The sequence below is a fragment of the Mustela putorius genome, unplaced genomic scaffold (genome assembly GCF_011764305.1).
Source record: "Mustela putorius furo isolate JIRA1106 unplaced genomic scaffold, ASM1176430v1.1 tig00000765_pilon_pilon_pilon, whole genome shotgun sequence".
NCBI lineage: Eukaryota > Metazoa > Chordata > Mammalia > Carnivora > Mustelidae > Mustela > Mustela putorius.
Genome location: NW_025421470.1, coordinates 638,761 through 665,781, shown reverse-complemented (window position 1 = coordinate 665,781; position 27,021 = coordinate 638,761). Strand labels below are relative to the sequence as shown.

The window sequence follows — 27,021 nt, the reverse complement described above, 5'->3', positions numbered from 1 at the left end:
GCGAACCCCTGCGTGCTGACTAGGTGGGCAGGCGAGCAGGCAAAGGCTTTCCAGAGCGAAGCGAGTCTCAGTAAGAGCTTGCTGCCGTCGCGGGGAGCCCCTCAGAGAGAGCAGGGGTATGGCCAAGGCTGCTCCTCTGGAAGAATCCCGCAGGGGCAGAGTCGGCTAAGCGGGAGGCTCTCCCTGCCCCCGGAACAACCCCGAGTCCACGTTCAGTGGTCCCAGGGGGGACTACCTTAATGCTAAATCTCTAGTCCCCATGTCTGCCCGTGGCCACCCCCACTCCTGAAGCTGTCCTCCTCCTGCCCAGAACATGCTGCGAGGGCCCTAACTCCTTGCTGGGTAGAAGCCGGGCAGGGGCACAGCTGTCTGAGTTCAGTCGGTTGGTGCAGTGACACGCCTCCTGCCCACCTGCTCACTCGCGTCCCCTGCCCGCCCAGCCGAGCCCACAGCCACCTCGACATCCCCCCTGAGGACACGTGTCAAAGCCTGGCCTCTGCTAGTGACCCCCACGTCCCATTCCATGTTACCAGGGGTGCTCTGCCTTCTGTGTTTCTTAGAGACCCCAGGAGTGGGGGAGGTGGGGAAGGTGTGAACCCACTCAGCCTTCTCAAAAGAACCCTCAGCAGCTTTAAAACCTGTTTGAAGTCTCATAGCGTAGGAAGGCTGACAGCATTGCCCGAGAGAAGGAGAGGAGCAGTGGGGGTTGGTCCATAAGACCCCCCACAGCAGGCAGGAGCAGGCCCCGGAGCTCCAGGTGGGTGATGCCCCGTCCCTCGTCACCTGGGCGACCACCCACTGCACCCATGAGGGGGTGCAGATGTTAGAGCCTGGGAGAAGGGGTGGCCCGTCCCAGCACAGGAATGCCGTGCAGAGTGGAAGCGCCCATGGGGGTGGGTCGGGTGCTCTGATGGGCTCCACGGCTCCTCACAGACGGCCCTGAGTGGGGATGCTGGGAAATCAGAGCAGAAACCAAGTGGGTCACAGGCCTAATCCCTGGGGTGGCACAGGCCTCGTCTGACACGGGGCCCGATGGTCTTGTGCCGCTGGACGTGCAGGCACGTGCATAAGAGTGGACTGGAAAACCTGGCTCGTCGTCTTTTTGAAAGCTCAGGAACTCAGAAAACAGGGGTGTGGCCCTTGGTAAAGGGCAGTTGACCCCAGAGAACAGCTCTGAGGTTGAGGCGGGAGCCACAGACCCAACGACGATGGCCTGGGGTTTCATGCGGCCTCTGAGCTGACAGGGAGGCGTCTCTGGCCTGCAGTTCCCAGGGCCGTGGGCATGCGCACCTGCCGGAGGCTGAGGCCTTCGGTCTGGCTGACTGGTTTCTATATTACTTGGCTGTTGTGTCATTCTTGTGATTTTCTCAGAATCTCTTAAAAGCGGGTTGTTATGCAGGGTTTTTTCTCAGGTTGGTTAAACTGATTAATAATCCCTGTTGCGTAATTGCCTCATTACACGTGGTAGAGCCTCGAGATAGTCGACTGTCAGGAAACGGCTCTCTGTGCGACCTTCTGCTGTGTGACTGGCCCCCAGGGCCAGGCAGCTGCTGGGACTCAGTCGCAAGAGCCCTGAGAAGCGTGTGGCTTGCAGGCTCGAGACGTTGAAGACTGGACAATCTTACTGACGTCCCAAACAAAAATAAAGCCACGGTCTGGTGACGTCGGTGAAGGCGGCCGGGAAGGCAGCTTTTACTTGAGTTCAGTGTTACTCAGTAGGGATTTTAAAGGCTTTGTCGCAGAACGCAGATAGGGTAATGGTGGGAAGCCCCGCTTTATCTGTAATACACTGAATGCTGTTTAAGCGCTTGAGCCACGGTGGCTGACACACAGCACAGGACTCTCCAGCGGCCTGTGACCCGAGCTGCAGACTGTGAGAAAACACGTTCGTTAGCGCTGAGTGTGACTTTCTACAGAACTAGACCGTACGTGTTTCTCTGGGCCTGGTGTTGACGAGCGCGTTCCGGTCACCCTACCCGGAGACTTGCGGCTCCCTGCAGGGTCCTGCCTGCCGCTCACCTGTTCAGCCCGAATCCTCCTGGACCTACCAGGAGAGGCACCAGGACACCAGGTGTGGGGAGGGTGGGCCCAGGCCTGGCCGGACTCCAGAGCCAGGGGCTGCTGCGCTGACCTCCGCACAGCCTGCCCAGGTCTGCGTGGCTTCGGATGTGGGGAACGCAAGAGGGACTCGGATGTGGGAACCTCCCCGTCCTCTGCCCACCCAGTGGCTGTGTCTCTTCTCTTACTCCACGTGACCACACGGCAGGGACGCGTCGGTCTCAGACCGCCCCCATGTGCGATTCTTCTTTGCTGGTCTTCAGAGGGTCCAGATCACTCCTCCATAGCGCGCCCTCATTTAAGGGACATCTAAGGGACAGCAAAAGCAAACAGAAGCTAAGCCGGCTGTTAGAGGTGGCCCGTTCACCGCGCCTGGTGCTGACTGCGCGGTAGTGGTCAGTTACACACAAGGAAGGGGCCGCTTGAGAAGCGCACCACCCGAGCTGAAGAGCCACTGGCTCCTGGCGGCGACGCCCAGGGACCCGGAGCTCCAGGAAGCGTGCTCTTCAGAGTCCGTAGCAGGAGACAGTACCACGGGAGTCACAACAGAAGTAGAAGACATCAGTGGGAAGAGGCACCTCAGGTCCTAGTTGTCCACTCACATGTCCCTGGGGGTGCAGGAACTGCCCTGATGACCGCCAGTCACCTCTGGAGCCCCGTGGGGATGGCGCAGAGGCTGCTCCTGGCACCTCACAGTGGCAACGGTGGGGAGCATAGCCTGCGCCCCCCAGGCCGCCTGCTGCTGGGCCTCACCTCGGCCCTGCTCCTTCCTCAGGACCCTGTAGCTCGGATACGTGGAGAGGGACCCACGCACCAGACCCCTGAAGTCCCCAGTGGGAAAAGCAGGAGGCCAGCTCGCCTTAGGTCGTTCCTGTCTCCCTGCCCCCACCCCAGGGGCACTCTGTCGGCCCCCTGTCCTGCGGAGCCATTAGCCGCCTGCTGACCTCCGCCCAGCCTGCCCTCCGAGGCAGAGTCTGCATTCATCCCATCGAAGCCCCAAGAAGAGGTCCCCACACGGAATGAGGGAAGATTGTCGGAGATAAGCACTGAGAATTTCTCAGAATTAATAAAAGAAACCAAGCCCCACATTCAGGAATCCCAAGAATTCCCAAACAAGATAAGCAAAAAGAAATGCACTTTATATGTATCTAAAACCGCATGACATCAAGACCTAAAGCAAAACTCCGAAGTAGTCAGAAAGGGAATGCTCCCAAGGAGCAAGCGCGAGCGTGGGGCATCTCAGCAGCCCCCCCGGAAGCCAGAGGTCGTGGCGCGGCGGAGTAGCTGTCAGCCCGGCTTCTGTCTGACGAGCATCTTCCAAGGACCGAAATGCAAGCATTTTCAGACTCACAGCCATGACCCACAGGCCTGGCCCTTTGGGAGGACGGTGACCGCGGAGGGAAGACTAGAGATGCGGAAAAGAGGGACTCGTTTCATTCACATAAGAACAGGCCAAGAAATAGTGGCGGTTGTGACTGCGTTAGGACGTAAACATTCAGGTGAACAAAAGCAGCAGTTGTGTGCACGCCTACAACAAGGCTGCCTAACTCGTGGCGTTAACAGAACAGAACAGATGGACAGAGACAGCTGACGTGTGCTTCGGGTGGACCAAGGGGATTCGGACTTTCTGCCGGTCACCGTGTCACCCCAGAAGAGGCAGAGGTACGGAGGTTAGACTTAAGATGAACGTGTTAAAATGTCAAAGTGACCGCTGACAGGGAAGATTTGACTTCTGTGACCTCCACCCAGAAAAATTTACTCACGTGACTTCCACCCCGGTGCTGAAGGGAGAAGCGGGGAAACGGGTCTGTACAAAAGAAGAAAAAGTATGAAAACCACGAAAGAAACCTTAAAAAGTCAGCACACTTAGATGTACAAGATAAAATAAAATGGCAGAAATTAGTCCCATGTTTGTAATTACGATCAAAGTAAAAGTAACCTTCCGGTTAAAAAATAAGACTATCAGACTTTAAAAAAAGAAAAAAGATGAAAAATAAACAAATAACGAACAAAACGGAAAAAATCTAGCATTGTTTCCCCCAGAGACGCTTCTAAGGAACAGAGACCCAGCGGCACTGAAGGAGTCTCTCCTGGGACGACTGATGCGGGAGACCCTCCACACCAACACGCACATCAGCCGGGCCGGAAAGCAAGACTTTAGGGCAAATTCCACATTTAGTCATTTACGTATCAATAAAGGCTCAGTTCACCAGAAGATGCAAGTTCAAAACTGGTCTGCACCTAAAACATACCTTCAGACACATACAAAGAAAAAAATCAACAAATCAAAAAGGTTAAAATCTGACGAGGAGTAGGGAGCCTGCCCCGCCTGCTGTGACAGAGCTTGGACACCGTTCCACCCCCCATGGACGTCAGGCCCAGAAACATCACACAGCAGGGTCCCTCATTGCACCATCAAGACAACTCCCCAGCCATCAAAAATTGGAATCCTGTGGGCTGTACTCTCTCTCTTCATGGGTAGGAACATGAAATATCTTTAAAATGTCAATTCTTCCTAAATCAAGGTACAAATGTGATACAATTCCAGTCAAAATCCTGCCAGGGGGTTAACATGCTGTTTAAAATCCGTGTGGAAGAGCAACGGCCAAGGGTCATCAAGACGTCAATGAAAATCCGGGGCGCCGGGGGCTCACTCAGCTCGGGTCAGGATCTCAGGGTCCTGGGATCGAGGCCCGCATCGGGCTCCCTGCTCAGCGGGGAGCCTGCTTCCTCCCTCTCTGCCTGCCTCTCTGCCTGCTTGTGATCTCTCTCTCTCTCTCTGTGTCAAATAAATAAATAAAATATTTTTAAAAATAAAAATAAAAAAATAATAATAAAGATATCAATGAAAAGAATAGACAGTTGGGAGAGCCGTCCTGGCGGACGCGGGGACAAGCTGTAAGGCCACACCGCTGAGGCTAGACGGGGTGGGCGCCGGGAGCGACCCTGGGCCAGCATGCTGCTCAGGGAGCCAGGGGTCTGCTGGCCAGGCGGCTGCCGGTGTGGATGGCAGGGCGAGGACAGGTGGCCGTGGTCATCCACGTGGGGACCTTGACCTGAACACTTCTTACGTGCCAAGAATTTCAACACAAGAGAGGAAAACAGGACGTTGAAGAAAACAGAGATCTTTCTGTTCTCAAGTCAGGGAAGGGTTCCGTAACCAAAACGTGAGCACAAACTGTGAAGAAAATACAAATGAATTTGTCTACATTAAAATTTAAAAATCATCTTTCTAAAAAGACAGCAGAGGAGAGTGGGAGGAAGATCTTCCCGGCAAATGACGCGGGACTGAGATCTGATCTACGGGAGGCTCTGAGAGTAAGCCACGGTCGCCCAGGGGAACACCGGCGCGGACACGAGCATGTCGCAGGAGAGACATGAACACGGCCCCAACACGCCGGTGGTCCGCTCCGGACAGCGAGCGGCGGGGGCACGGCGCGCCGGTCTCGTGACAGCCCAGTGAGCTTCAGCCTCCGCCTGCATCGCGGATCTGTTTCCTGTTCCCATCCAGCATCCGGTGGAGGCGGCGAGGGGTGGAGAGCTGTCCGCCTCACGCCCTGTGCCTCGCCGCCCGTCCCCCCTCCCCCCAGTGGCGTGGAGGCGCGTGGGAGCACTGGGGTCCGCAGTTCTAACGGCAAGCGCGTCTCAAAAAGTAGGAATCCCCTTGGCACTTTTTCTGCTCCTTCCTTAAAAAATACAGAAATGGCATCCCAAGGAGGTGACGTGCTGACTGCTTCAGGACAGAACCAGGACGAGAGGGAGGCCCGTGACCTCCACCATCCACCCGCCTCTCTGCCCTCCCGCTCCCTGGACCGGCGTTTATCCGGGCCGCGCCGTGCACCCAGCCAGACTCCCCCAGACGTCCCTTGACACTCTTGCTGCACGGAGGGAGGGAGGGTCGCCGCTGGGGGGGCCGTTTCTTCAGGAGACGCAGCCGGAGCTTAGGGCCGGGACTGCCGAGCTGCCAGCGGGCGGTGGCTCCCCGCCAAGTGCTCCAGCCTCCAGTGGCTTCCTCCATGTGCGCATGTGACCCACAGGACACACCCCCTGCTTACCTGCCCGGGAGCACCAGACAGGTGGGTGGGGGGAAGCCCCCGTGGTTCACGGTGGTGGCGCGCCCCAGAGGAGGTGGACAGCACCGCGTGGCCGGCCGCTGGCTCGCCTGATGCCCCCACCCTGCAGATCAGCACGGGGGCAGCGGAGACCAGACGAGCCCCGCTCCGCCAAGCGGCTCAGTGCCGGAGCTAACCCAGGCCGGTTCTGCCGCCAGGGCCCCACCCTCCTCTGCTGTCCCCCGTGGTCCTGACCAACACACAGCTGGGCGCTCGTGGGGACCCGAGACAGACGGGAGCAGAGCCTGCCCGAGGGAGGAGTCCAAGCACCTGCCCAGAGAGGTGGCGGGACAGGAGCACGGAGCGGCCAGGCCAGCCAACCTTGCGGCCCTAGGGACACCCGAAGGCTCCCCACCGGCCTGTCCCGGGCCCGAGGGCCGGGGCCCTTCGGGGCTGGTCATGCTCCAGACCACATCCCAGTGTGAGTGCTGCCTCTCGTGGAAATCCAGGCGACTGTCAGAGCACCCGGCGTGCCCCACCCCCCACAGCCGGGCAGCCCTGGCCCCCACTCGCCTGGTCTCTGCTGCAGGCTCCCGCATGCTCTCCAGAAGCGGGGTCTCCGCCCGGTCCCAGGAACTCGCCGTTACCGCCTTGTCATCTTAGCCCCGTTCTAACTCCGCCCGAAGGTGGGTTCAGAGCACGCCCCTGCCAGGTGACCTGTGCGACCTGTGCCTGCTGGATGTAGCTTCCTGGGGCCAGTGTGTGCGTCCGGCCCCCCAGCAGTGCCCCCTCTGCTCGTTCCTCGAGCCCCAGGATGCTGTGGTACTTGCCATCTTTCCTACTTGTCGCCTAAAGAGGAGCCTTCGCTAGGCCACGCAGCGGGGTCTCTGGCCCTCCAGGTCCCTTCCCTGCAAGGTCGTCTTGCCGGGGCACAGCAGGCACAGACCATGTGTTGACCTCTCCTCCCTGTGACTTCAGCGGGTGTCGTGTCCCCATGACAGTGTTTGCTGGGTGTGCTCTTCTGACAGCCTCCTCAGGGTTCCTCGACGAGTGGCCGCTCAGGTCACACTGTGCTCAGGGATGTTAGGTCCCGGGGCAGACCTGACACGGGCCGGGTCAGCCCCCAGCCTTGGGTGCACCAGCGACTCTCAGCTGAACCTGACCCCCGCTCGGATGCACCCAGAGGGGCCTCCCCGAGTCAGGGTGGCCGGTGCTCCCAGCAGGCCCACCCTGAGTGCCGCAGGTCGGGGGGCACCCCAGAAGACAGGGAGAAGTCTGCACTTGGAGGCAGTCGCTCTGTCCAGCAAGGGAGGGACAAAAGCAGACACTGTGACAGCTGTGTCACAGGAGCTGGCCAGGAAAGACCAGGGGTGGTCAGTTCTGCAGCAGCGGCCTTTCTCACGTCCCAGGGGCTCACACGGCGAAAGCTTCACCTCGAAGGCCTGACCAGGAGGCCACAGATGGCCGCGGCTTGGCTCCCAGCGGCAGCCGGGGTCCACACGCCTCGCGCTGCGGGAACAACAGGAGCTGGACCGAGCGGCACGACCCACTGTGGCCCCTGTGCCCACTGCCGCACCCATGCAGCATGACCGACGGGGCGGCCGCATCCTCCTCACGCTAGAAGGGGGTCTGGTGTTTGCGTGGCGCTACGTTGCTGACGGCCCTCAGCGACCCACTCCTCTCTCACTCTGAGGGGCATCTGTGAAGGCTTCTGAGTGTCGCAGTGTGTGTCCTCCGGCAGGAGCGCCGCCTCCCTGACACACTCGTGTCTCTGGGGACACCAGCTCCTCCCTGAGTGCCCCGCCCACTGACCCCGGGGGGCTCTGGGGCCGGCCCCGGAGCAGCGCTGGGACACGTTTGGGCCGGGCCTGCTGTCAGGAGGAGGTTAGGAGCGGATCCATTTCCCAGACTGCGGTGCAGACCCTGCGGGTGAGCGAGGCCTAAGGGCATCCCGCCGAGTGTCCAGCACTCAGCCTTCGGTTCCCAAAATACAGCCAGGACTCACCACATATACCTTTACCTTCTTTTGGGTTTTTGACCTAAGAACTGAGGCCCAGATGGGACGCCCTGGGTGGCTCAGTCAGTTGAGCGTCTGACTTGTGATCTCAGCTCAGGTCATGATCTCAGGGTCGTGAGTTCAAGCCCCGCATCAGGCTTGGGCTGGGTGTGGAGCCTGATTTAAAAAAGAGACAGAGAGAGGTGGGGGAGGAGGCCCAGATAAAAACAGCTGAAGAAAGCCCAGTAGGTGGGGGACAACGGGACAGAGCGGCCCATTTGGAGACCCTCACAGCCTCTCAGAGGTGCTCACCTGCCTCCCACAGAACCTTCTGGCACTGCATTCTGTGATCCTGGAAGGTCAGCTTGGGGAGGCCTTGCAGGGGAGGCAGGGCGAGGTCCAGGCCTAGCCAGGGCTGGGGTGGGGCCAGATGTGCAGAAGGGGCGTTGGCACAAAGCACGTGCATTCTGTAAGGACAGCATGACCTCGAAGCCCCTCGGGGCCCGGCAGGTCCTGTTCTGTGGCTCTCAGACCTTTCCCACAGAGCCAAGGGGCCCAGTGGCCTCCGCAGGCCTCCCTCGCCTGCACGTGGTCTGGGGATTGCTGCCGCCAGGCCTGGGTGAGCTGCCAGGGAGCCGAGGAGAGGAAAGGAACTGGGCGCTCCCACCCCGTGGCCCATTGGTTTCCCAGGCCAAGTCCTTGCGCTGTGCGTCTGCCATGTGTCCGCATGGCCCCTCTATTTGTGCAACGTCCTGTTACTGCCTTTTTAATTTGGTGTGACTGGTGCCCGATGACAATAATCTTCTTAGCTCTCGTGTCCCTCCTACCCCAGCAGTTGACCAAGCTCCACCAGCTGGCCATGCAGCAAACCCCCTTTCCTCCCCTCGGACAGACCAACCCCGCTTTCCCCGGTACGTACCCAGCTGCCCTCTCTACTCCTCTTCTCACCTGGGGACTCTCTGAGCGGCCGTTTCTCAGGGCGGCAAACAGAGCAGGTACAGTCGTAGCTGCGGACGCCAAGGCGGCAGTGTAGACGCGCAGCAGGGGGCACGTCGCAGGGGCCGGGCGGGAGGTCTGTCTGTGTGTCCCGCGGTAGGCTCGTCACCGCGCGAGGGCCTGGCCTGCTCTCGTCTGTGCCCTCGAGGGTCCTTGCCTGCTCTCCGCCGCCCCCGGCGTTCTGGGAGCCCTTGTGCAGAACACACCCCTTCGGCCAGCCCTGAAGCCTGCTCTGTCCAGGAGCAAGAGCTCAGACAGGCAGCCGGGGGTGCCCTCCTGTGGGAGGCCAGTGCACAGCCCTGGAGCGACACCTGCCCAGGCCGGCACCCAGCCCCGCCCCAGGGACAGCCGAGAGGAGCCAGCCCCCAGCCCAGGGCACCGCCCCTGTCGGCACCCACGTGGCACAAGGGTGGGGGTGGGCCTTCACTCAGCCGCGTCTGGCCAGCCGGACGTCCCTTCCTCCCTGGTGAGGGCAGGGTGTGGCCTCGGCCGCCGTGCAGGTGACCGCACCCCGGGCGCGCTGGTCTGCTGCGCGTGCGCCAGTCAGATCTTGAGCTTCCCTAGTTGAAGTGAGCTTGCTTATCTCCTTGAGGGCAAAACATTAAATCTGTTTCTTCTTTGCTCTCCAGGAGAAAAGCTGCCTTTACACTCCTCCGAAGAAGCTCAAAATCTGATGGGCCAGTCGTCAGGTAAAACACAAGCACCCTAGACGGAGAGAGGGCAGGCCCAGAAGGCGGGCACCTGACCCACCCGGGCTCGGGGTCGCTGACCTGGCGGGGGGAGGGGCCAGGAGGCCTGGTCGCGGCTGCCGCGGGGACGGCGAGCGCCTCAGCACCATCAGGGCACCCGGCCTGTGGGTCCGCCCCGGCTGCTGCTTCCGGGAGGCAGTGGCAGGTCCCCGGCTCAGAAGGCGCTCAGAGCGCAGCTGCCCGTCAGGAGGGCCCCAGGGTGGCGGTGCAGTGTGTGTGTGGGCGGGCGGCCGCGGAGCAGAACGGACCTGACCCTGCTTTGTGGAAGTGTATTTCGTGGGAGATGCACACGGTCAGGGAGCAGGGCACCCTCGGCCGGATTTGTCCACACGCATCTGGTCGCGCTAACATCCCCTGGGCTGTCGCAGGGCAGGCTCTGGTAGGCTGACCCCAGGGCCCGGTGGGGGCGGGAGGGCGGGGGGGCAGTGACCCTGCTGGAGCCTCGTGACAGGGCAGTCCGTTCCCTCAGGGGGGCGCCGCCTGCTCTCCCATACCCCTTGGGGTCAGAGCTCCCAAGCAGGCGCTGGCTGTCACCCCTCCAGGTGTTGGCCCCAGATCCTAGCGGCGGGCCCTGTGCCGAGATGCCGGCCCTGATGCTGCCCGCACCCCAGTGGGTTCCGTCTCAGTGCAGCCCTCAATGCAGTGAATGCAGAATTTAATGAATGAAAATCAGAGAAAAACGTGTAGGACAGACTTGATGATGGAAACGGGTATCAACCCTCACACATGCCTGTGAGCCCGCCAGAGTTCATCGTGACTTCCCACCCAGCGACCGTCTCCCGGGACAGCTGGGGACCTAGGGGCCTGGCTTGCCCAGGACATGGAACCCCCACTCCCGCAGCCGCCCACCGGCCCTGCCCCAGCTCCCCCAGCACCGCCTGCAGGCCTCAAGGTTGTGGGACGTGTGTGCACGTGGCCGCTTTAAGGCGTCCCTGGGATGACCTCCCGCCCCGAAGGCCCCATGGGACCCACAGGGAGAGCACACACATGCGTGTCCCCACACGGCCGCTGGGGGAGTAGGAGGCGTGGTGACCAGGGGCGATGTCAACCAACGTTCGCAAAGCAGGTCGGGCTGGGGGGCGAGGCTTGACCCCTGTCCCAGGGCGGGCGGCGTCCGCATCTCACGAGGGAGGCTCACTGGGCACGAGGCCCCCAGACAGGAAGGCCGGCTGTGAGCGGGCGAGTCTGCGAACCAGCGGTTTATTCCCGTGCCCTCCTGACAGGAAGTCTGACCCTTTCCTCCCCTGGGCCAGAGTCCGCCAAGGTGAGCGGGCAGGACTCTGGGCTCTCTGTCCTTCCCCGAGCAGGCCGGGCGGGCGTTCCTGTCGGGCTTCCCCCGGACTGGGCAGATCTCCTAGAGGACATTTCGCAGGTCACTGTTTATGGGATGTGGCTGGACGGTTGGACAGTCAGATAACTGTATTGAGAAGAAGATAAAGAGCAGAAACTAGATTTAGCTGCGCAGAAGGGAATGAGGGTTCCCGGTGAGTTGGTTCATTCAGCACTTGCCAGCGGCCCCCCCAGCGCGGAGGGCCCCTGCGGTCTCTCGGGGCAGAGCCTGATGACTGCAGTGCGTCTGGTGTTGGGGACACAGTGCCGTGGAGGAGGAAGCAGGAAGACGGGAGGGGTGGGTGGGCAGGGTGGGCGCCGGCGGGAGCAGCAGCCACAGCCTCGAAGGCATCCGACTTGCGTTTCCTTAGGCTTCTTGGGGCCTGTGGAGCGTGGACCGAGGGGCAGGGGCAGAGGCAGGCACCCGGAGGGAGGCAAAGAGAGGGCGCTGGCTCCGGGGTACTCCGACGGTGTGAGCCGGGCCGCGATGGCGGTTCTGCGGGGCCAGGCTCCAGACGCACGCGGGGCCTGCCGGGGGCACGGGGTGTCGGCTGTGCCTGGACCTGGTGCTCGAGATGCCTCTGGATGAGGAGACGGGAGTGCTGAGGGCAGGGAGCCCGCTGGTCGTCTCGCAGCCCCTGCACCCTTTGCTGTCCCTGTTTCGGGAGCAGGAGTAGACCTCGTCCTGTGAGAAGCTGTCTCTGATTTGCTAGGCCCCAAGCTGAGAGTGTCACGATAAAAACTGGGGGCCTGGGGATCCATTAGGTCCATGTCTGCCCTTTCTGCACAGAAGCGCACCGTCTCTACTGGGCCTGGTGGCTTACTGGTTGACTGTTGAATCGGTGGGGCTGTCGGGGCAGGAGAACAGGCGTGGGGCTGCGGGGCTGCAGGGCTGCAGGACAGGGCATCAGGGCTGCGGTGTGGGGCTGTGGTACAGGACTGCCGGGCTGCAGAGCAGGGCTGCGGCGCTTCAGGGCAGGGCAGCGAGGCTGTGGTACAGGCTGTGCTGCGGGGCTTGCAGGGCTGCCATGCTAAGGTGCGGGGCTGCGGGGCTGCGGGGCAGGACTGGCAGGGCCGTGGGGTTGCCGTGCGGGACCCGTGGCTCTGCCGGCACAGACGGATTAGAGGGGCATCTGTACTAGGGGTACATAGGGGGCCATAGGGCACACACTTGGCCAACATGGGGGCCCCCAGAGGTCTGTGAAGGGCATCCCGACACCACACCGTGGTGCAGGAGTGAAACCAGCATGTGTCCAAGATGAAAACGTGAAACGTCACCGTGCTAAGGCTCTTTGTCCTTGTTCTGAGAGAAGCTGGGCCTCCAGACGTAGGTTGCATTTGGGACTGAGAGCTCACAGGGCCTGGGCCGCCAGGACGTGTGTGCCCCGCCTGTGGGGACTGTGGGAGGCCGTGGGGGTGGGCACGTTGGGAGCAGCCTGCTGTCGGCCTGACCTTGTCCCCTTGGTGTGCCCAGGTCTGGACGCCAGCCCCCCGGCCAGCACTCACGAGCTCACCATTCCCAATGATGTGAGTATACCCGCGCCCTCGGCCAGCCCCGACCACCCGGACCACTCCCCTCCCTTCCCCCGGCTGGGTACAGCGGCCACAGAAAGGCACACGACGTCACGCTCCCGAGAGACCAGACAGGAAAGGAGCCAAGGGGACTTCGGGGCCGGGCCTGAGGAGCACGTGGGCCAGGAGCGCTCTGAGGGTCTGCTGCAGCAGGACACCCGTAGCCGGTGCCAGGGCCTGTCCCTGCGCAGGGCTCCGCTGACAAAGTGGCCTCATGAACCACCCCCATACACACGCTCAGCCCTACCTGCTGTCCTCTGACCCTGATGATCCTGAGGACACGGACTCTGATCTGAAACCCAGACACCGGGGGGGTGTGGGCCACGTGTCCTTGAGGGGCAGCGGCTCAGGTCAGGCTCGCACAGGAAGGCGGCTGCTTGGGGGACTGGCCTTCTCGGCTCACGTGTCAGTTGCCTTTTCTGCCATCGAGCCGAGGCCTTCCAGGTCCTTCCCTGCTTTGCCCCTGGCACCAGCCAGGCCGGAAGCCCTACGAGAAATGCAGAGCTGTGGCGTCAGGGGTTGGCCCATCCTGCGTGTGGACAGGGACGGGCAGCAGGCCGGGAGAGGAGCGAGGCGTAGGACCGAGGGAGGCACCTCCCCCACCACCCTCCTCGGGACCCTGGCGTCCGGCTGCAGGTGACGCGCTCCTGTGTCTCCGGGAGTGGGGGTCCGCTCAAGGGAGCCCCTGACCCTGCCGTCCTGCGAGATGGTCCTTAACCAGCTTGGTCGCAGGCAGCCCCCCGAGGCGTCACCCACGGGGTAGAGGCAGGGACCACGCTGCGCGCGCGGGGCTTCTCCTCTGCGCCTTGACGGAGGCCGCTCCGCTCACGACGGGCGGGCTCCTGTCCCAGGCTCCCTGCCTGAAGGGACCGGCGCCCAGAAAGCAAGACAAGGGGCTGAGGCTCAGAGAGCGGGCAGCGTGCCCTCCCGGGGAGTCCCTCAGAAAGAGGCCCCCTTCTTGGGAGGAGGATTTGGTGACACCACTGCCGGGGGGCTTTCCTGCGCTCCCCCCGGCCCCCCAGGGAGGCCAGGGGGGGTCTCCCCACCACCACAGCAGGACCTTCCAGCGGGCAGAGGCGCGTGGTAAGCGCCACCACACGTAGGCTCCGTAGCACGGGGACCCAGGCCGGGGCACGGCCGCCGGCCGTGTGGGACCTGCTGCTGGCGGCATCTGGCCTTGGGTTCTGTGGCTGATGTCACAGTGGGGTCCTCGCAGGCTCTGTGCCTGTGGTCACCCCACACTTGGGCCCTGTCTCTGGTCCCAACCCCAGATTCACCCAGAGATCTAAGGCCTCATACAGGTGACTCTAGGATGAGAGAGAGGACAGGTGTGTCCCCACAGAGCCTGGGGTGCAGCAAAGAGGAACCACGGTGCTTGAAAGTGTCTCCATGGCTTCCCTCGGGGCTCCCTGTGGCAGCCCGCTGGGTAAGAGGAGAGAGCTGGGTGTGGGTCGAGGGGCGAGCAGGAGAGCGGGGGCTCGGCCGGGGTTGGTGTCACTAGCGCCCACACCGCCTCAGCTCTTTCTGGAAGAGGGTCACGTTCCACACATAAGTAAGGAGTTTGGAGCGGCGTCAGGAGCCCCAGGCCGGCTGGGGGGCAGCGCAGGGCCCCTCGGGGATGAGGCCCCAGGGAGGAAGAGAGGGCTGGACACGACTACGTTTTCAGCCAGGAAATGGAAGGGCAAGATATCTGAGAACGTGGGGCCCCGGGCCCGGGGAGACGGCTTCCTCCGGTGGCTTCCTAGAGGAGGAAGCAAGCCGGTTCTGCAGGAGGCTCGGCAAACAGCACTTGCACTGGAGGGCGAAGCTTCTGGAAGGGAGGTTAGGCTGCTGGAGGTCAAGGAAGTGTGCGGATCCTCTTGAGTGCCGGCATCTTCTGGGGACCCTCCGTCAGGGGCCAGTGCGGCCGCCCCCACGGGCCCACGAGCCCAGCAGGCCCCTGCCTCTCCTGGCGGGGTCGGAAGGCAGCCCTCGCGAGGTCTCTGCTGCCAGAGAAGGACGAGTCGAGGCTCCAGGCCGGGGAGAGTGGCTGCTCCCTCACAGACCTCAGGGCGAGGCAGGAGGTCGGGGGAGCCGGGCGGTCCTGGGGTGGAGGCTTTCTGAACATCTGCGGAGACTCTGACGGTCTAGTGAGGCCGCTGACCTCACCCAGGGAAGGAGGGCAGAGTGAGGAGCTGGAGGTCACCTCAGGGACAGGAGCTGTGGTCACTGCATAGGTCCAGGGGCTTCTGTGTTTGTAAATGGGCTTCCTTCCTGCTGGCTACCCTGCGCCTGGCTCCAGGCTCCCTCTAACCCTCGGACGCGTGGACAGAAGCGGGCTTCTAGCACAGCTGACGCTCCCGGCCAGGCGGCTTCCCCCCCAGGTCCCGGAGGCAGACTTGGACGCTGTTGCACTGGCCCCACCCCTGCTCCATGACTGCTCTCGGAGCTGACCTCAGCGGCCCCAGCTCAGGCAGGGACTCGGTTCTGCCCCCAGGGAACGTGGAGAGGTGCCAGCTGCCGCCTCTGTGGAGGCTTCTCTCCGGCCCTAGCTGCCCCCACACAGCAAGGCGGGCTGCCCCAGAGAGCCGGTCTAGAACTCGGGCTGCAGTCCAGCCCCGTGTGTGGCTGCTTCTGTGTCCCAGGGAGCCCTGGCTCTTACCCTTCTGGCTGCTTGACTCTTGGTGACCCGCCTGTTCCTTCAGATGGCCTCGGGTGGCCAGAGTTCACACCGTGGGAAGCACAGGGAACGTGTGTCCTCAGATTTGCACCAAGTTCATCAGAAGATGGGTTTCAGGCAGCAAAAACCTTTAAACTCTGGCTTCAGACAAACATTCCTCCACCCCAAGGACACCGCCAAGAGGGCCCCAGTGCCGACGCCTGCATGCTCCCTGGCTCCCAGGTCCCCAAAGCACAGCAGGGGAGGTGACGCGGCAGGTGCCTCTCCCCTTTGGGACCTGTCTGGACTCGCTACGGCAGGCAGAGCCCTGGCATCCGCAGCCTCAGCCCCAGCGGGAAAGCTACCTGGTGCCCTGCCTCCTGGGGGGTGGGGGCCGGTCCTCATCCTGCTGGGAGGGCGGAGGGGAGAGTGTGGTGGACACCACGCCTGGGCTGCCCTCCCTTGGGGGCCTCCCAGGACTCTGCACACTCAGCTCGGGGTGGGGGCTCTTCTCTGAGGAAGTCCTCTGTCCTTTTTTCCAGCTAATAGGCTGCATAATTGGACGCCAAGGGACCAAAATCAATGAAATCCGACAGATGTCTGGAGCTCAGATCAAAATTGCCAATGCCACAGAAGGGTCATCCGAGCGCCAGATCACCATCACGGGGACCCCAGCCAACATCAGCCTTGCCCAGTATCTCATCAATGCCAGGTGAGCGTGCACAGGGCCCTGTCCAGTGTGTTGCGTCCAACGTGTCGCGTCCAACGTGTCGCTGGCTGGACACGACGCTCAGAGGGACGGGCTCGCCATTGCGGGAGCCCAGACTGTGCCCGGTCCTCTCTGGTGGCTTCTCTCTCCCACCTGGGCTTGGGGGCGGGATGTGGTGGAGACAGTCTCCACACGGACTTGGGGCCCTACCCCCGTTCTGCACGCTCACACCTGACCATTCACCCTGCAGTCTCAGTTGGGGGCGAGAGGGGGGCTACACGGCCTGAGGTCAGCCACACGCTTGGGGTAATTGGGTTACAGAGTCTCGGAGAGCACATCACTGCTCTGTTCTCGCACACGCCCCGTGGCTGTAAAGACACGGCCAGCTCCCAGCCCCCGCCGAGCAGCGAATCTGGGCATGTGGGAGGGTCAGAGGGGACACAGGGGCAGGGGAGGTCAGCTTCCCAGCCCAGCGGCTTGCCAGAGATCAGAGTGACCACGCCCGGGGCCAGACCCTGCTTTTTAACTCAGAACATCAGGCCGGGCTCTGGGGGGGCCGGGTGGACAGGGGCAGCGGCCCCCACTGCGGCCCCCACTGCGGACCATGGGCAGCGTGATGCGGCGCCCCTCCCAGAGCCGCTGTGCTCCCTCGGGGGCCTCCCCAGGACTCGGCACACACTCAGCTCGGGAAGGATCATGGTGGCCGAAGCTTGTCCAGGCGGTTAGTGACACACCCCTGACGTGGTGACAGGGAAGACAGACGCTCCAGCGTGGTCCCAGTGAGCCCCCTCCCTCTGTCCCGCCTCGGTCTCCAGCTCCCGGCCACACTTCTGACCCGCAAGACGGGGGCGGGGGCGGGGGCCGTGAGGACGCACACAGCGAGCCGTTCGCTTCCCGTCCTGTTTTACGAGAACATCGTCACCTGTCTCCCCTCTGCCTTGTCCTCTCCAGGCTGACATCTGAGGTCACTGGGATGGGCGCGCTCTAATCCCGCCCGACGCTCTGCTCCGGGGACCCTGACCTGCACCGCTGCACACGCTGTACAGACCGCCCGCCCACTGTCCGTCGCAGATACAAATAGAGGTTTTCTTTATTAACGGAGGTTACCTGTGCCACAGACATGCACACAGCGACAGAGCAGATCTGTCTGAGACCCGTCCGCTCGGGCTCGGTCCCCGGTCCCTCTCTCGCGCTTACTTTATGCTCGTGTGTTCGTGCATCGGCATGCCGTGTTAGTTCTTTTAAACGCTCTGGGGCGCTCCCATCTGTGACGTTTTAGAAATACTGCCCCTTAGTGTCCGTGTACCTGTTGAAGAATTAGTTTGGCGTTTTGACAGCACTGCCCACAAGCCGTCTGCCCTAGACCGTCTAGAACGCGGCTGCTTTGAGCGGTTCCGTCCCACTCAGCACCCCTCCGACTCTGCCCGCCCCCGCAGGCCTGTGCCCCCTCGGCCCCGGCCACGCAGGCCTGCATCGGGCAGGGGAGGGAGAATGGAAGACAGGGTCCTGGGCCAGGGTGCAGGCAAGGTGGGGGTGCTGGAGTCCAGACCACACTGAATTGTCTGTCACGTGCTGGGGACGCACACGGGGACCCCCAGGCATCTTCCGGGGGGCTGGCCAGGTAGCACCTCTGCACCATGTTGGAGTTCAATAAACGTTGTGTGCTGCTCTCACTGGCCTGCTCCTGTCTGTGCCCCCCAGCGCCGCTGGCTCCGCTGCACGCACACACACACACACACACACACACACACACACACACGCCGGCTGATCACGGGTCACCGTCTCGTCCCCTCCCCACCCTGATTAAATGTCTGACTTGCAAGGTCACTCTAGTGTTGCTCTTGCAAAACTTCCTAAAATGACAATAAGGGAGATCCTGTTTCTGATTCGTAGAACGCACCTCTCCCCCCACCGCCGCTATGTGCTGGCGGCCGGCCCGGTCCCTGCACGGCTGCCGGCCCCGCTCGCTCGCGACGGGCAGCTCTGCCCACCCGTGCTTCACTGGAAAGCCTCGTGTGCCTCTTCTGGACCCTGAAGCTCTTGGCGGGGGCGGGACACAGGCCCCCGTGGATGGCCCCCACACTCGCTCACGGCAAACAAGGACCGAGGCCCTTCCTGTCTGCTGTTGTGCCCAGGCTGCCTGGCCGAGGGGCTGTGCTCAGGGCCGGAGCTGGTGGGGCCGCAGTGGACCCAGGCCTTCCTCCGGGCACAGGAGCTGTGGACGGCCAGTGGACAGGTTGAATACGTATCTTAGAAACAAAAGGAGCCACGGAAGCAGGAGAAGGCCGCAGCGTGGAGGGCGTCACAAGTGCCGTGGCTTCAGACAAGGCGTGGCCCCGAGGGGCGCGTTCTGGCGGAGAAGAGCTGGCCGAGGGGCGGCTGCAGCTTGTGCAGGGAGAGACAGAAGCGCAGGAGGCCGGGAGTGGAGCCCGTGAGGCCCGCTGGGGACAGGAGGCTGCAGGGACCAGCGGAAGGTGGGGCTCGGGCCAGGGAACACCGTGTTCCAGAAGCATCTTGAAGATTGAAGGATGGCCGGCAGGTCAGAGTGGGCTGTGGAAGAGAGGGGCCCGGCAGGCCGGACGGCTCCCGGTCTGAGCTCTGGGGAGGCGACTCGCCGTCGTGAGCGGCAGGTCTGCGGCAGTGGCCGGGGATGAGGGCTCAGCCGGGACTCCCTGGGGTGACAGGAGACAGGGGCCCAGAGGTCCGTGACGGGAGCATAGTCTGGGCCAGAGAGGCGTGGCGGCAGTGCCCAGGGGGGGACGAGGGGAGCCCCGCAGGGGCTCCATGCAGGACCCCCGCCAGGAGTCAGGAAGAGGCCGCCTGGGTGCCGGGCGTGTCACAGCCCCAGGGGTTGCCCCCAGCACTGTGAGGAGCTGAGCCCAGGGAGCGGCCCCAACCCCCAGCGAGGAGGTGTTGGTGGGGCGGGCACCTGAGCATCCCACACTGGTCTCCGTGAGGGCTCCTGCTCTCGTGTGTCTCGGGTAAAACAGCTGGGAGTGGAGTGACAGGCGTCTGTTGAACTTTTTAAGACATGTCTACACTGCTTCCCAAAGTGGCTGCTGCATTCTTTTCTTTTTTTTCTTTTTTTTAAATTTATTTGACAGAGATCACAAGTAGGCAGAGGCAGGCAGGGAGAGAGGGGGAAGCAGGCTCCCCGCTGAGCAGAGACTCAATCCCCGGACTCTGGGATCATGACCTGAGCCCAAGGCAGAGGCTTTAACCCTCTGGGCCCCGCAGGCGCCCCGTGGCTGCTGCATTCTCCAGTGCCTGCACGGCGCCGACGGCCAGGTACACCCCTGCTCAGCAGCATGCGGCACTGCTCAGTCTTGCTCACTTCAGCCGTCCCGGGGCGCCGCTCGCCGTGCACCCTTCCTGGGGCTCAAGGGACATCTCTACCTTCTTTCTGAAGTGTGTACTCAAGACTTTTGCCAATTTGTCAATGTGGTTTTTTAGATTATGAAGTTTTGAGGACACTCAAACATGTTCTGCGTGAGTCCTCGATCAGACACGTGCTCCACGAGTAAGTCCTTCTAGGCTGCGGCTCGTCTTTTCAGTCTTGCGGGGATGTCCCTTGCACAGAGCACGTGTTTCGTCTTGATGCAGTTTGTTCTTCACGGCCACACTTAGTGGTGTCACAGCCCAGGAATCTCTGACTAACCCGAGATCGCATGATCTTTTGTGTATTTTCTTCTAGAAGTTTTGTTAATTCCCCAGTGATCTGCCTTCCCCCTTTTTCAAAACCCAGTCCTCCGAGTCTGTGCGTGTCTATTTCTGGGCTCTCTGTTGTGCTCCACGGATCCGTGCGTTTATCTCTGTGCTGGCTCCATGCAGTCCCGATCGCCCCGGCCCTGACATCAGGCAGTGTTAGTCCTCAACCCTGTTTTTCTTCTCAACGTTGTTTTGACTATTCTAGGTTCTTTTGCACTTCCACAAGAATTGTAGAATCAGTTGCTGATTTTCCACACAAGAAGTCTGCTGGGGTTTTGGTGGCGCTGGTGTGGAGCTTGTTGATCAATCTGAAGGTCAAGGACAGCTTAACAGAATGGAGCCGTTGGACCCGAGAGCCAGGGTTTCTCCCCGGCTGTGTCCGTTTAGTGTCTCGTGGTGCCTGTTCTCAAGGCACAGCGTACAGTTCTCCCGTCAGACTCATCCGGAGTGTGCCAAGCTTTCTGCACTGCTTTACAGGCTTTGACATGAGCTTGCAGTGCAGCTTATTCCCAGCGTATAGGAAAAAATGGCCTGTGTGTGTTAATCTTGTATCTTACAGTCGGTGCAGTTCGGTGTGGTGCGGACTTGTCTGTCTCCCTTGAAGTTCTATTCGCTTTAGCTCTGTTTGTTTTGAAACTCTGTTGTTGGGTGCATAAGGGTTTAGTATTGTTATGCTGTCCAGACCAGTTGGGCGCCTTGTTATTATGAAGTGGCCTTCTTTATCTCTAGAGGCCCTTCTGTCTGCATTTTCTGCTTTGCCCGATGCTAGCACAGCCACCCCCGGTTTCTTTAGATCAGCATTAGCTAATCTAACGTATCTTCTTCATCCTGTCAGCTAGTCCGAGTGTATCTTTCTCATCCTTTTACTCTTAAGCTATTTTTATTTTATATTTAAAATTAATTTCTTGTAGGTCTGGATTTCTTTTTTTTTTTTAATTCTTAAGAGACTTTATTCATTTATTTGACAGAGAGAGAGAGATCACAAGTAGGCAGAGAAACAAGCAGAGAGAGAGCGGGAAGCAGGAGCCCTGCCCAGCAGAGAGCCCGATGCGGGGCTCGATCCCAGGACCCTGCGATCATGACCTGAGCTGAGGGCAGAGGCTTAACCTCTGAGCCACCCAGGCGCCCCAGGTCTGGATTTCTTAATACAACCTGATAGTCTTTCCTTGGGATACTTGGGCAATTTGCATTCGATGCGATTATTAATGTATTTAGATTTAAATCTGTCACATCGCTGTTTGTTTTCTATCAGTCCCCATATTCTTTCTTCCTTTTTCCTTCATTTTCTGACTTTCTCTGGACTCACTTAAGATTTTTATGATTCCCCTGTATCTCCTCTGTTGGCTTCTTAGCCATCACCCTTTATTTTGTTACTTTTGAACTCAGGTTAATAAACTTCCCACAGCCCACCTTCGAGTGACCCTCCGCAGGGATTTCGAGAGCCTTGGGCACACGCTGTCTTCTCCCCCATCCTGGCCTTAATGCTGTGTCACACATCTCACATAGGCACAGGTCATAGACTCCACGGTACAGTGTCATCGTTTTTGTGTGAAAGCTCATTCTTATGTTTTTAAAAGAGATGACATAAGAAAAAATCTTACTTCCCCACTCACATCGCTACCATTCGTGGTGCATTTCGTTTCTGTGTACAGACTCCGACTCCTGCCCAGCACCATTGTCCTGCTCACAGGACATCCTTGGCCGCCTCGAGCACCGCTCGTTGCACAGGCCGCTCCGGAGGAGTTCCTTCAGACACCCGATGTCTGAACGGGCCTGCACACGGTCCGGTTCTGAGAGGACTCCTGCTGGGTTCACGGTTGTTTGACAGGTTCGTCTGGGTTTAGCCTGTTACTACAGATGTTACAGGTGTTACAGATGTCCCTCCGCGGCCCGGTCGCGCGCCTCGTTTCCAGCAGGAAACCCACAGCCGGCCTTGTCTTGGTCTGTGTGTGACGCGCCCTTTCCTTTACGGGCTGCGTCAGGGCAGTTTCTGTACGGCTGGGTCGGAGCATCTTGGGACAGTGTGCCCTGGTGTGGTTTTCTTATGTGGCTTGTGCTTGGGGCCCTGCAGGGGTTCTCAGTTCCATGATGCTGGGGGCGTTTCCGGGCACCTGGGGGGCTCAGTCCGTGAAGCATGTGCTTTCAGCTCAGGTCATGATCCCGGGGTCCTGGGACGGGCTCCCCGCCCAGCGGGGAGTTGGCGTCTCGCTCTGTGCCTCCTCACTGCTTTGTGCACACGTGTGCTCTCTCTCTCCCTCAAATAAATAAAATCTTAAAAATAAATAAATGAATAAATAAATAAATTGGGGGGTGTTCAGCCATTATTTCTTGAGATACATTTTCCGCTCCCACCCCAGCCCTCCTCTCTCGGGGGTCTCTACCACACGTCTGTGGGACAATCGGGGATGTCCCCAGCTCCCTGCTGGCCTTTCTACTGTTAACTCTTTTCTCTCGGAGTGTTTCATTTTGACAGTTTACAGAGGTGCCTTCCAGTTCGTCTCTTCTGCGGGCCCCTGGCCCCCCACCCCTCCAGTCCCTGCCGATGGTTCTTCCCCTTTCCGTGAGTACCGTCCCGACGCTCGCGCTGTCAGACCCGTGAGTGCGGGAGCGGGACCCGTGCGGCCCACGGCCCCCCCCTTCAGCTCTGTCCTCTCCAGCTGTCTGTCCTGCCGACTCAAGCTGCCCTGGTCTGTCGGCCCCTTTCCTCAGGGTAAGGAATTCTCAGACGAAACAGTTCATACTAAAGATCTGAAGACTCCTTACCCGAAGTACACAAAGGTTCTGTTGCTTGAAGTGGCTCGTCAGGGCCGACTAGAAGCTGTGTCTCTGCGTCGTCTGTCTGGGACCGAGAGGGCCTCAGAGTCCGTCGCGTCACCTCTCTGCGCTCCTTCTGACTTGCCGCCCCTGTGGCATGGGCGTTGCTGCGGGTACCTGGTACTTTGCTGTTCTGGAGCCTAGTCTCACCACATTTAGGTCTTTCATCCATTTTGAGTTTATTTCTGTGTGTGGTGTGAGGAAACGGTCCGGTTTCATTCTCCTGCATGTGGCTGTCCCGTGGTCTCAACACCGTTTGTTGGAGAGACTGTCCTTCTTGGACACTCTTTGCTGCTTTGTCAAAGATGAGTTGAGCGGATAGTCGTGAGTTCCTTTGTGTCTGCGCTTCTGCTCTGTTGATCTCTGTGTCTGCTTTTGTGCCGGTACCACATTGTCCTGATGACTGCAGCTTTGTAATAGAGCTTGACGTCCAGAGTTGTCATGCCTCCGGCTTTGCTTTGTTTTTTTTCAGGGTTGCTTTGGCTATTCAGGGTCTTTTGTGGTTCCACACAAATGTCAGGATTGTTTGTTCCAGCTCTGTGAAAAATGCTGGGTTTATTTTGGTAGTGATTGCCTTAAACATATATATAGATTGCTTTGGGTAGTATAGATATTTTAACAGTATTTGTTCTTCCAATCCATGAGCATGGAATGCTTTTTCCATTTCTTTGTGTCTTCTTCAATTTCTTTCATAAATATTCTGTAGTTTCAGAATACTAGGTCTTTTGCCTCTTTGGTTAGGTTTATTCCTAGCTGTCTTGCTGTTTTTTGATGTAATTGTAAATGCGATCGATTCCTGCCTCTTTATTGGTGTATAGAAATGCAATGAGTTCCTGTATGTTGATTTTATATCCTATGACTTCTGAATTCATGTATCAGTTCTAGCAATTTCTTGGTGGAACTCTTTTGGGTTTTCTACATGGAGTATCACGTTGTCTGCAAATAGTGGAAGTTTGACTTCTTCCTTGCCAGTTTGAATACTTCTTATTTGTTGTTGTTGTTGTTTGATTGCTGAGGCTGAACCTTCCGTTCTATGTTAAACAGTAATGGTGAGCGTGGACATCTCTCTCTTGTTCCTGACCGTAGAGGAAAAGCCCTCGGTTGTTTCTTATTGAGGATGATAGTAGTTGTGGGCCTTTCAATACAGTCTTTATGATGTTGAGATCTGTTCCTTCTATCTCTACTCCATTGAGGATTTTTATCAAGAAAAGGTTCTGTATTTTGTCAATTGTGTTTTCTTCATCTACTGAGAGGATCATGATTCTTGTCCTTTTTTTAATTAAGTCGTGTATCACATTGGTTGATTTGCAAATATTGAACCACGCTGCAGCTCAGGAATCCGTTCCGCTTGATCGTGGTGAGTAATTCTGTTAATGTACTATTGGATTCAATTTGCTAGTATCTTGTTGGTTGAAAAAATTTTGCATCCATATTCATCAGGGATCCTAACCTGTAATTCTCTATCTTCGTGGAGCCTTTGTTGGGAATCGAGGTAGTGCCGGCTGCCTTGTAGAATGAGTTTGGAAGTTTTCCTTTCTTTTCTAATTTTTGGAACAGTTTAAGAAGTGGAAGTATAAACTCTCTTTTAAATGTCTGATAGAATCCCCCGGAAGCCATCTGGCCCTGGACTTTTATTTGTTGAGAGTTTTGATTACTGTTTGAATTTCTTTGCTGGTTACAGGTCTCTTCAAATTTTCTGTTTTTTCCTGTTTCAGCTTAGTAGTTTGTAAGTTTCTAGGAATTTAACCATTTCGTCCAGAATGCTCAGTTGCTTGGTATATAATTTTTCATAATATTCACGGATAATTTTATTTCTGTGGTGTTGGTTATAATCTCTCCTCTTTCATTCATGATTTTATTTATTTGGGTCCCTTTTCTTTACTTTTTTATTAAGTCAGACTAGGATTTTATCCATTTTATTAATTCTTTCAAAGAATCAACTCTTGGTTTTGTTGGTATGTTTTACTGAGGCTTTTTGTTTGTTTCTATATTGTTTATTTTCACTCTAATCTTTATGATTTCCCTTCTTCTGCTGGCGTTAGGCTTTATTTGCTCTTTCTTTTCCTGTCCTTTAGGTGTGAAGTTAGGTTGTGTACTTGAGACTTTTCTTGTTTCTTGAGGTAGATTCGTATTGCAATATACGTCCCCCTCCAGACCACCTTGGCTGCATCCCGAAGGTTTTGGACTATTGTGTTTTCATTTTCATTTGTTTCCTTGTATTTTTAAAATTTCCTCTTTAATTTCCTGGTTAACCCATTCACCAAGATGTTCTTTAGCCTCCATGTTTTGTGGTTTTTCCAAATTTTTTCTTGTGGTTGACTTCAAGTTTCATAGCCTGGTGGTATGCGGATACGCATGGCATGATCTCAGCTTTGTTTGTACTTGTTGAAAGTACTTGTTGAAGTACTTGTTGAGAGCTGATTTGTGACCCAGTGTGTGACCTGTTCTGGAGAACATTCCGTGTGCACTTCAAAAGAATGTGTCTCTGCTGCTTTAGGATGGAATGTTCGGAGTATTCTGTGAAGTCCATCTGGTCTGGCGAATCATTCAAAGCCCTTGTTTCCTTGCTGATCTTCTGCTTAGATCATCTGTCCATGCTCTAAGTTGGGTGTTAAAGTCTCCTACCATTGTTGTGTTATTGTCAATGAATTCTTTTTTGTTTATTATTAATTGATTTATATATTTGGGTGCTCCCAAGTTGGGGCCGTAAATATTCACAATTGTTAGATCTTATTGATGGATAAACCGCTCAATTAAAACATAGTACCCTTCTTATTATGCTGAGCGAAATAAGTCAGTTGGAGAAAGACAACTATCATATGATCTCCCTGATATGAGGAAGTGGTGATGCAACATGGGGGCTTAGTGGGTAGAAGAAGAATCAATGAAACAAGATGGAATTGGGAGGGAGACAAACCATAAGTGACTCTTAATCTCACAGAACAGACTGAGGGTTGCTGGGGGGAGGGGGATTGGAGAAGGGGGTGGGATTATGGACATTGGGGAGGGTATGGGCTCTGGTGAGTGCTGTGAAGTGTGTAAACCTGGCGATTCACAGACCTGTACCCCTGGGGATAAAAATACATTATATGTTTATTAAAAATTTTTTAAAAATAAAAATATATATATATCTCCTGTTACATTTCCTGTTACATCTCCTTCATCTCCTGTTACATTTTTTGGTTAAAATCTACTTTGTCTGATGGAAGGGCAGCTGCTCCAGCTTTCTTTTGGCGTCCGTCAGCATGATAGATGGTTTTCCACCCCCTCACTTCAATCTGCAGGTGTCTTTAGGTCTCAAATGAGCCTCTCATAGGCAGCATAGAGATGCGATTCGGGTTTATTTTTTTTCTTCTACTCTGACACCCTCTGTCTTTTGATTGGAGGAGTCAGTCCGTTTACATTCAGAGTGACCATTGATGGATATGAATTTAGTGCCACTGGGTTACCTGTACAGTCGGTGCTTCTGGTGACCTTCTCGGTTCTTTCTAGTCTTTGTTGTTTTTGGTCTTTCTTTCCCACATAAAGGACCCCCTGTACTATTTCCTGCAGGGCTGGTCTAGTCATGAACTCCTTTAGCTTTTGTTTGTCTGGGACACTCCTTCTCTCTCCTCTTCCGGAACGACAGCCTTGCTGCCCAAGGTGTTCTTCGCTGCGTGTATTGCCCATTCCGCATGTTCAATACTTCCTGCCACATGCTTCTGGCTGGTGACGTTTCTGTGGGCAGATCTGCTGTCAACCTGATCATCTTCCCTTGAGGGCTAAGGATTTTTTTACCTTTGCTATTTTCAGGATTCTTTCCTTGTCTGTGTATTTTGTGACTTTGACTCTGATATGTCTTGGTGTTGGCGAACTTCTGTTGATTTTGGTGGGAGTTCTCTGCACCTCTTGGATTTTGATGTCTGGCTCCATCCCCAGAGTAGGAAAGTTTTCAGCTAAAATGTGCTCAAATAAACCTTCTGTCCCGTTCTCCTTCTTTTTCTAGGACTCCTATGATATGAATGTCACTACACTTTATGGAGTCAGTGCCTTCCCTAAGTCTCCTTTTGTGATCCAATACATTCCTCTCTTCTTTTCATCTTCATTAGTTTCCATAATTCTATCTTTTATATTTTGCGTCTCCGTTATAGCATTGTTTGTGTGTGACTCGTTTTTAGCTCCTTTATCTCTGCAGTGAGGGACTCTCTAGTGTCTTCTCTGCTTTACTCGGGCTCAGTTAGTGTCCTTATCATCGTCGTTCTAAATTCTGGTTCAGACATCTTACGTCTGTACGGTAAGATACGGGATGACTAAACCCCTGGCGTTATTTCTTCCTGTTCTTTCTTTTGGGGTGAATTCCTCCATTTTGTCCTTTTGTCTGGGTTACTGGTGTGTGTGTGTGTGTGTGTGTGTGTGTGTGA

The 27,021-nt window shown here is 57.6% G+C and overlaps 2 protein-coding genes across 16 annotated transcripts in view; one reads left to right on the top strand and one right to left on the bottom strand.

Moving 5' to 3' along the window:
• PCBP3 (poly(rC) binding protein 3) overlaps positions 1–17,772 on the top strand; it is a 250,406-nt gene extending 232,634 nt beyond the window's left edge. For 5 of the 14 annotated variants that reach the window (XM_045084307.1, XM_045084301.1, XM_045084310.1 and 2 more), the window contains 5 exons: positions 8,939–9,017; positions 9,732–9,791; positions 12,655–12,707; positions 15,933–16,102; positions 17,051–17,772. In XM_045084307.1, the coding sequence (XP_044940242.1) occupies positions 8,939–9,017; positions 9,732–9,791; positions 12,655–12,707; positions 15,933–16,102; positions 17,051–17,087 (399 nt within the window). In that variant the 3' untranslated portion in view covers positions 17,088–17,772. The remainder of the gene's footprint in view (positions 1–8,938; positions 9,018–9,731; positions 9,792–12,654; positions 12,708–15,932; positions 16,103–17,050) is intronic. The other 9 variants (XM_045084302.1, XM_045084311.1, XM_045084306.1 and 6 more) reach the window with 3 other exon arrangements.
• LOC123393179 lies at positions 10,739–14,174 on the bottom strand. Of its 2 annotated transcripts, none has more exons than XM_045084316.1 (3): positions 13,509–14,174; positions 13,000–13,239; positions 10,739–11,761 (listed from the first exon to the last, which is right to left on the bottom strand). In XM_045084316.1, exons 1-3 carry the CDS (start codon positions 13,921–13,923, stop codon positions 11,346–11,348), a joined length of 1,071 nt encoding a protein of 356 aa, XP_044940251.1. In that variant the 5' UTR covers positions 13,924–14,174; the 3' UTR covers positions 10,739–11,345. The 2 variants fall into 2 exon arrangements, with proteins under 2 accessions (XP_044940251.1, XP_044940252.1); XM_045084317.1 differs by having other exon boundaries at positions 10,755–11,268.
• Positions 17,773–27,021: the final 9,249 nt, after the last annotated feature.

Excerpts from the sequence above, each read along its gene's own strand:
- LOC123393179 (XM_045084316.1), bottom strand. The coding sequence starts at position 13,923 with ATGCCGCCAGCAGCAGGTCCCACACGGCCGGCGGCCGTGCCCCGGCCT. Across the intron at positions 13,240-13,508 it reads GTGGTCCCTGCCTCTACCCC|GGCTTCCGGCCTGGCTGGTG; the intron begins GTGGGTGACGCC and ends CATTTCTCGTAG. Across the intron at positions 11,762-12,999 it reads TCAGGGTCAGAGGACAGCAG|AGGCATCTCGAGCACCAGGT; the intron begins GTAGGGCTGAGC and ends CTCCTCATCCAG.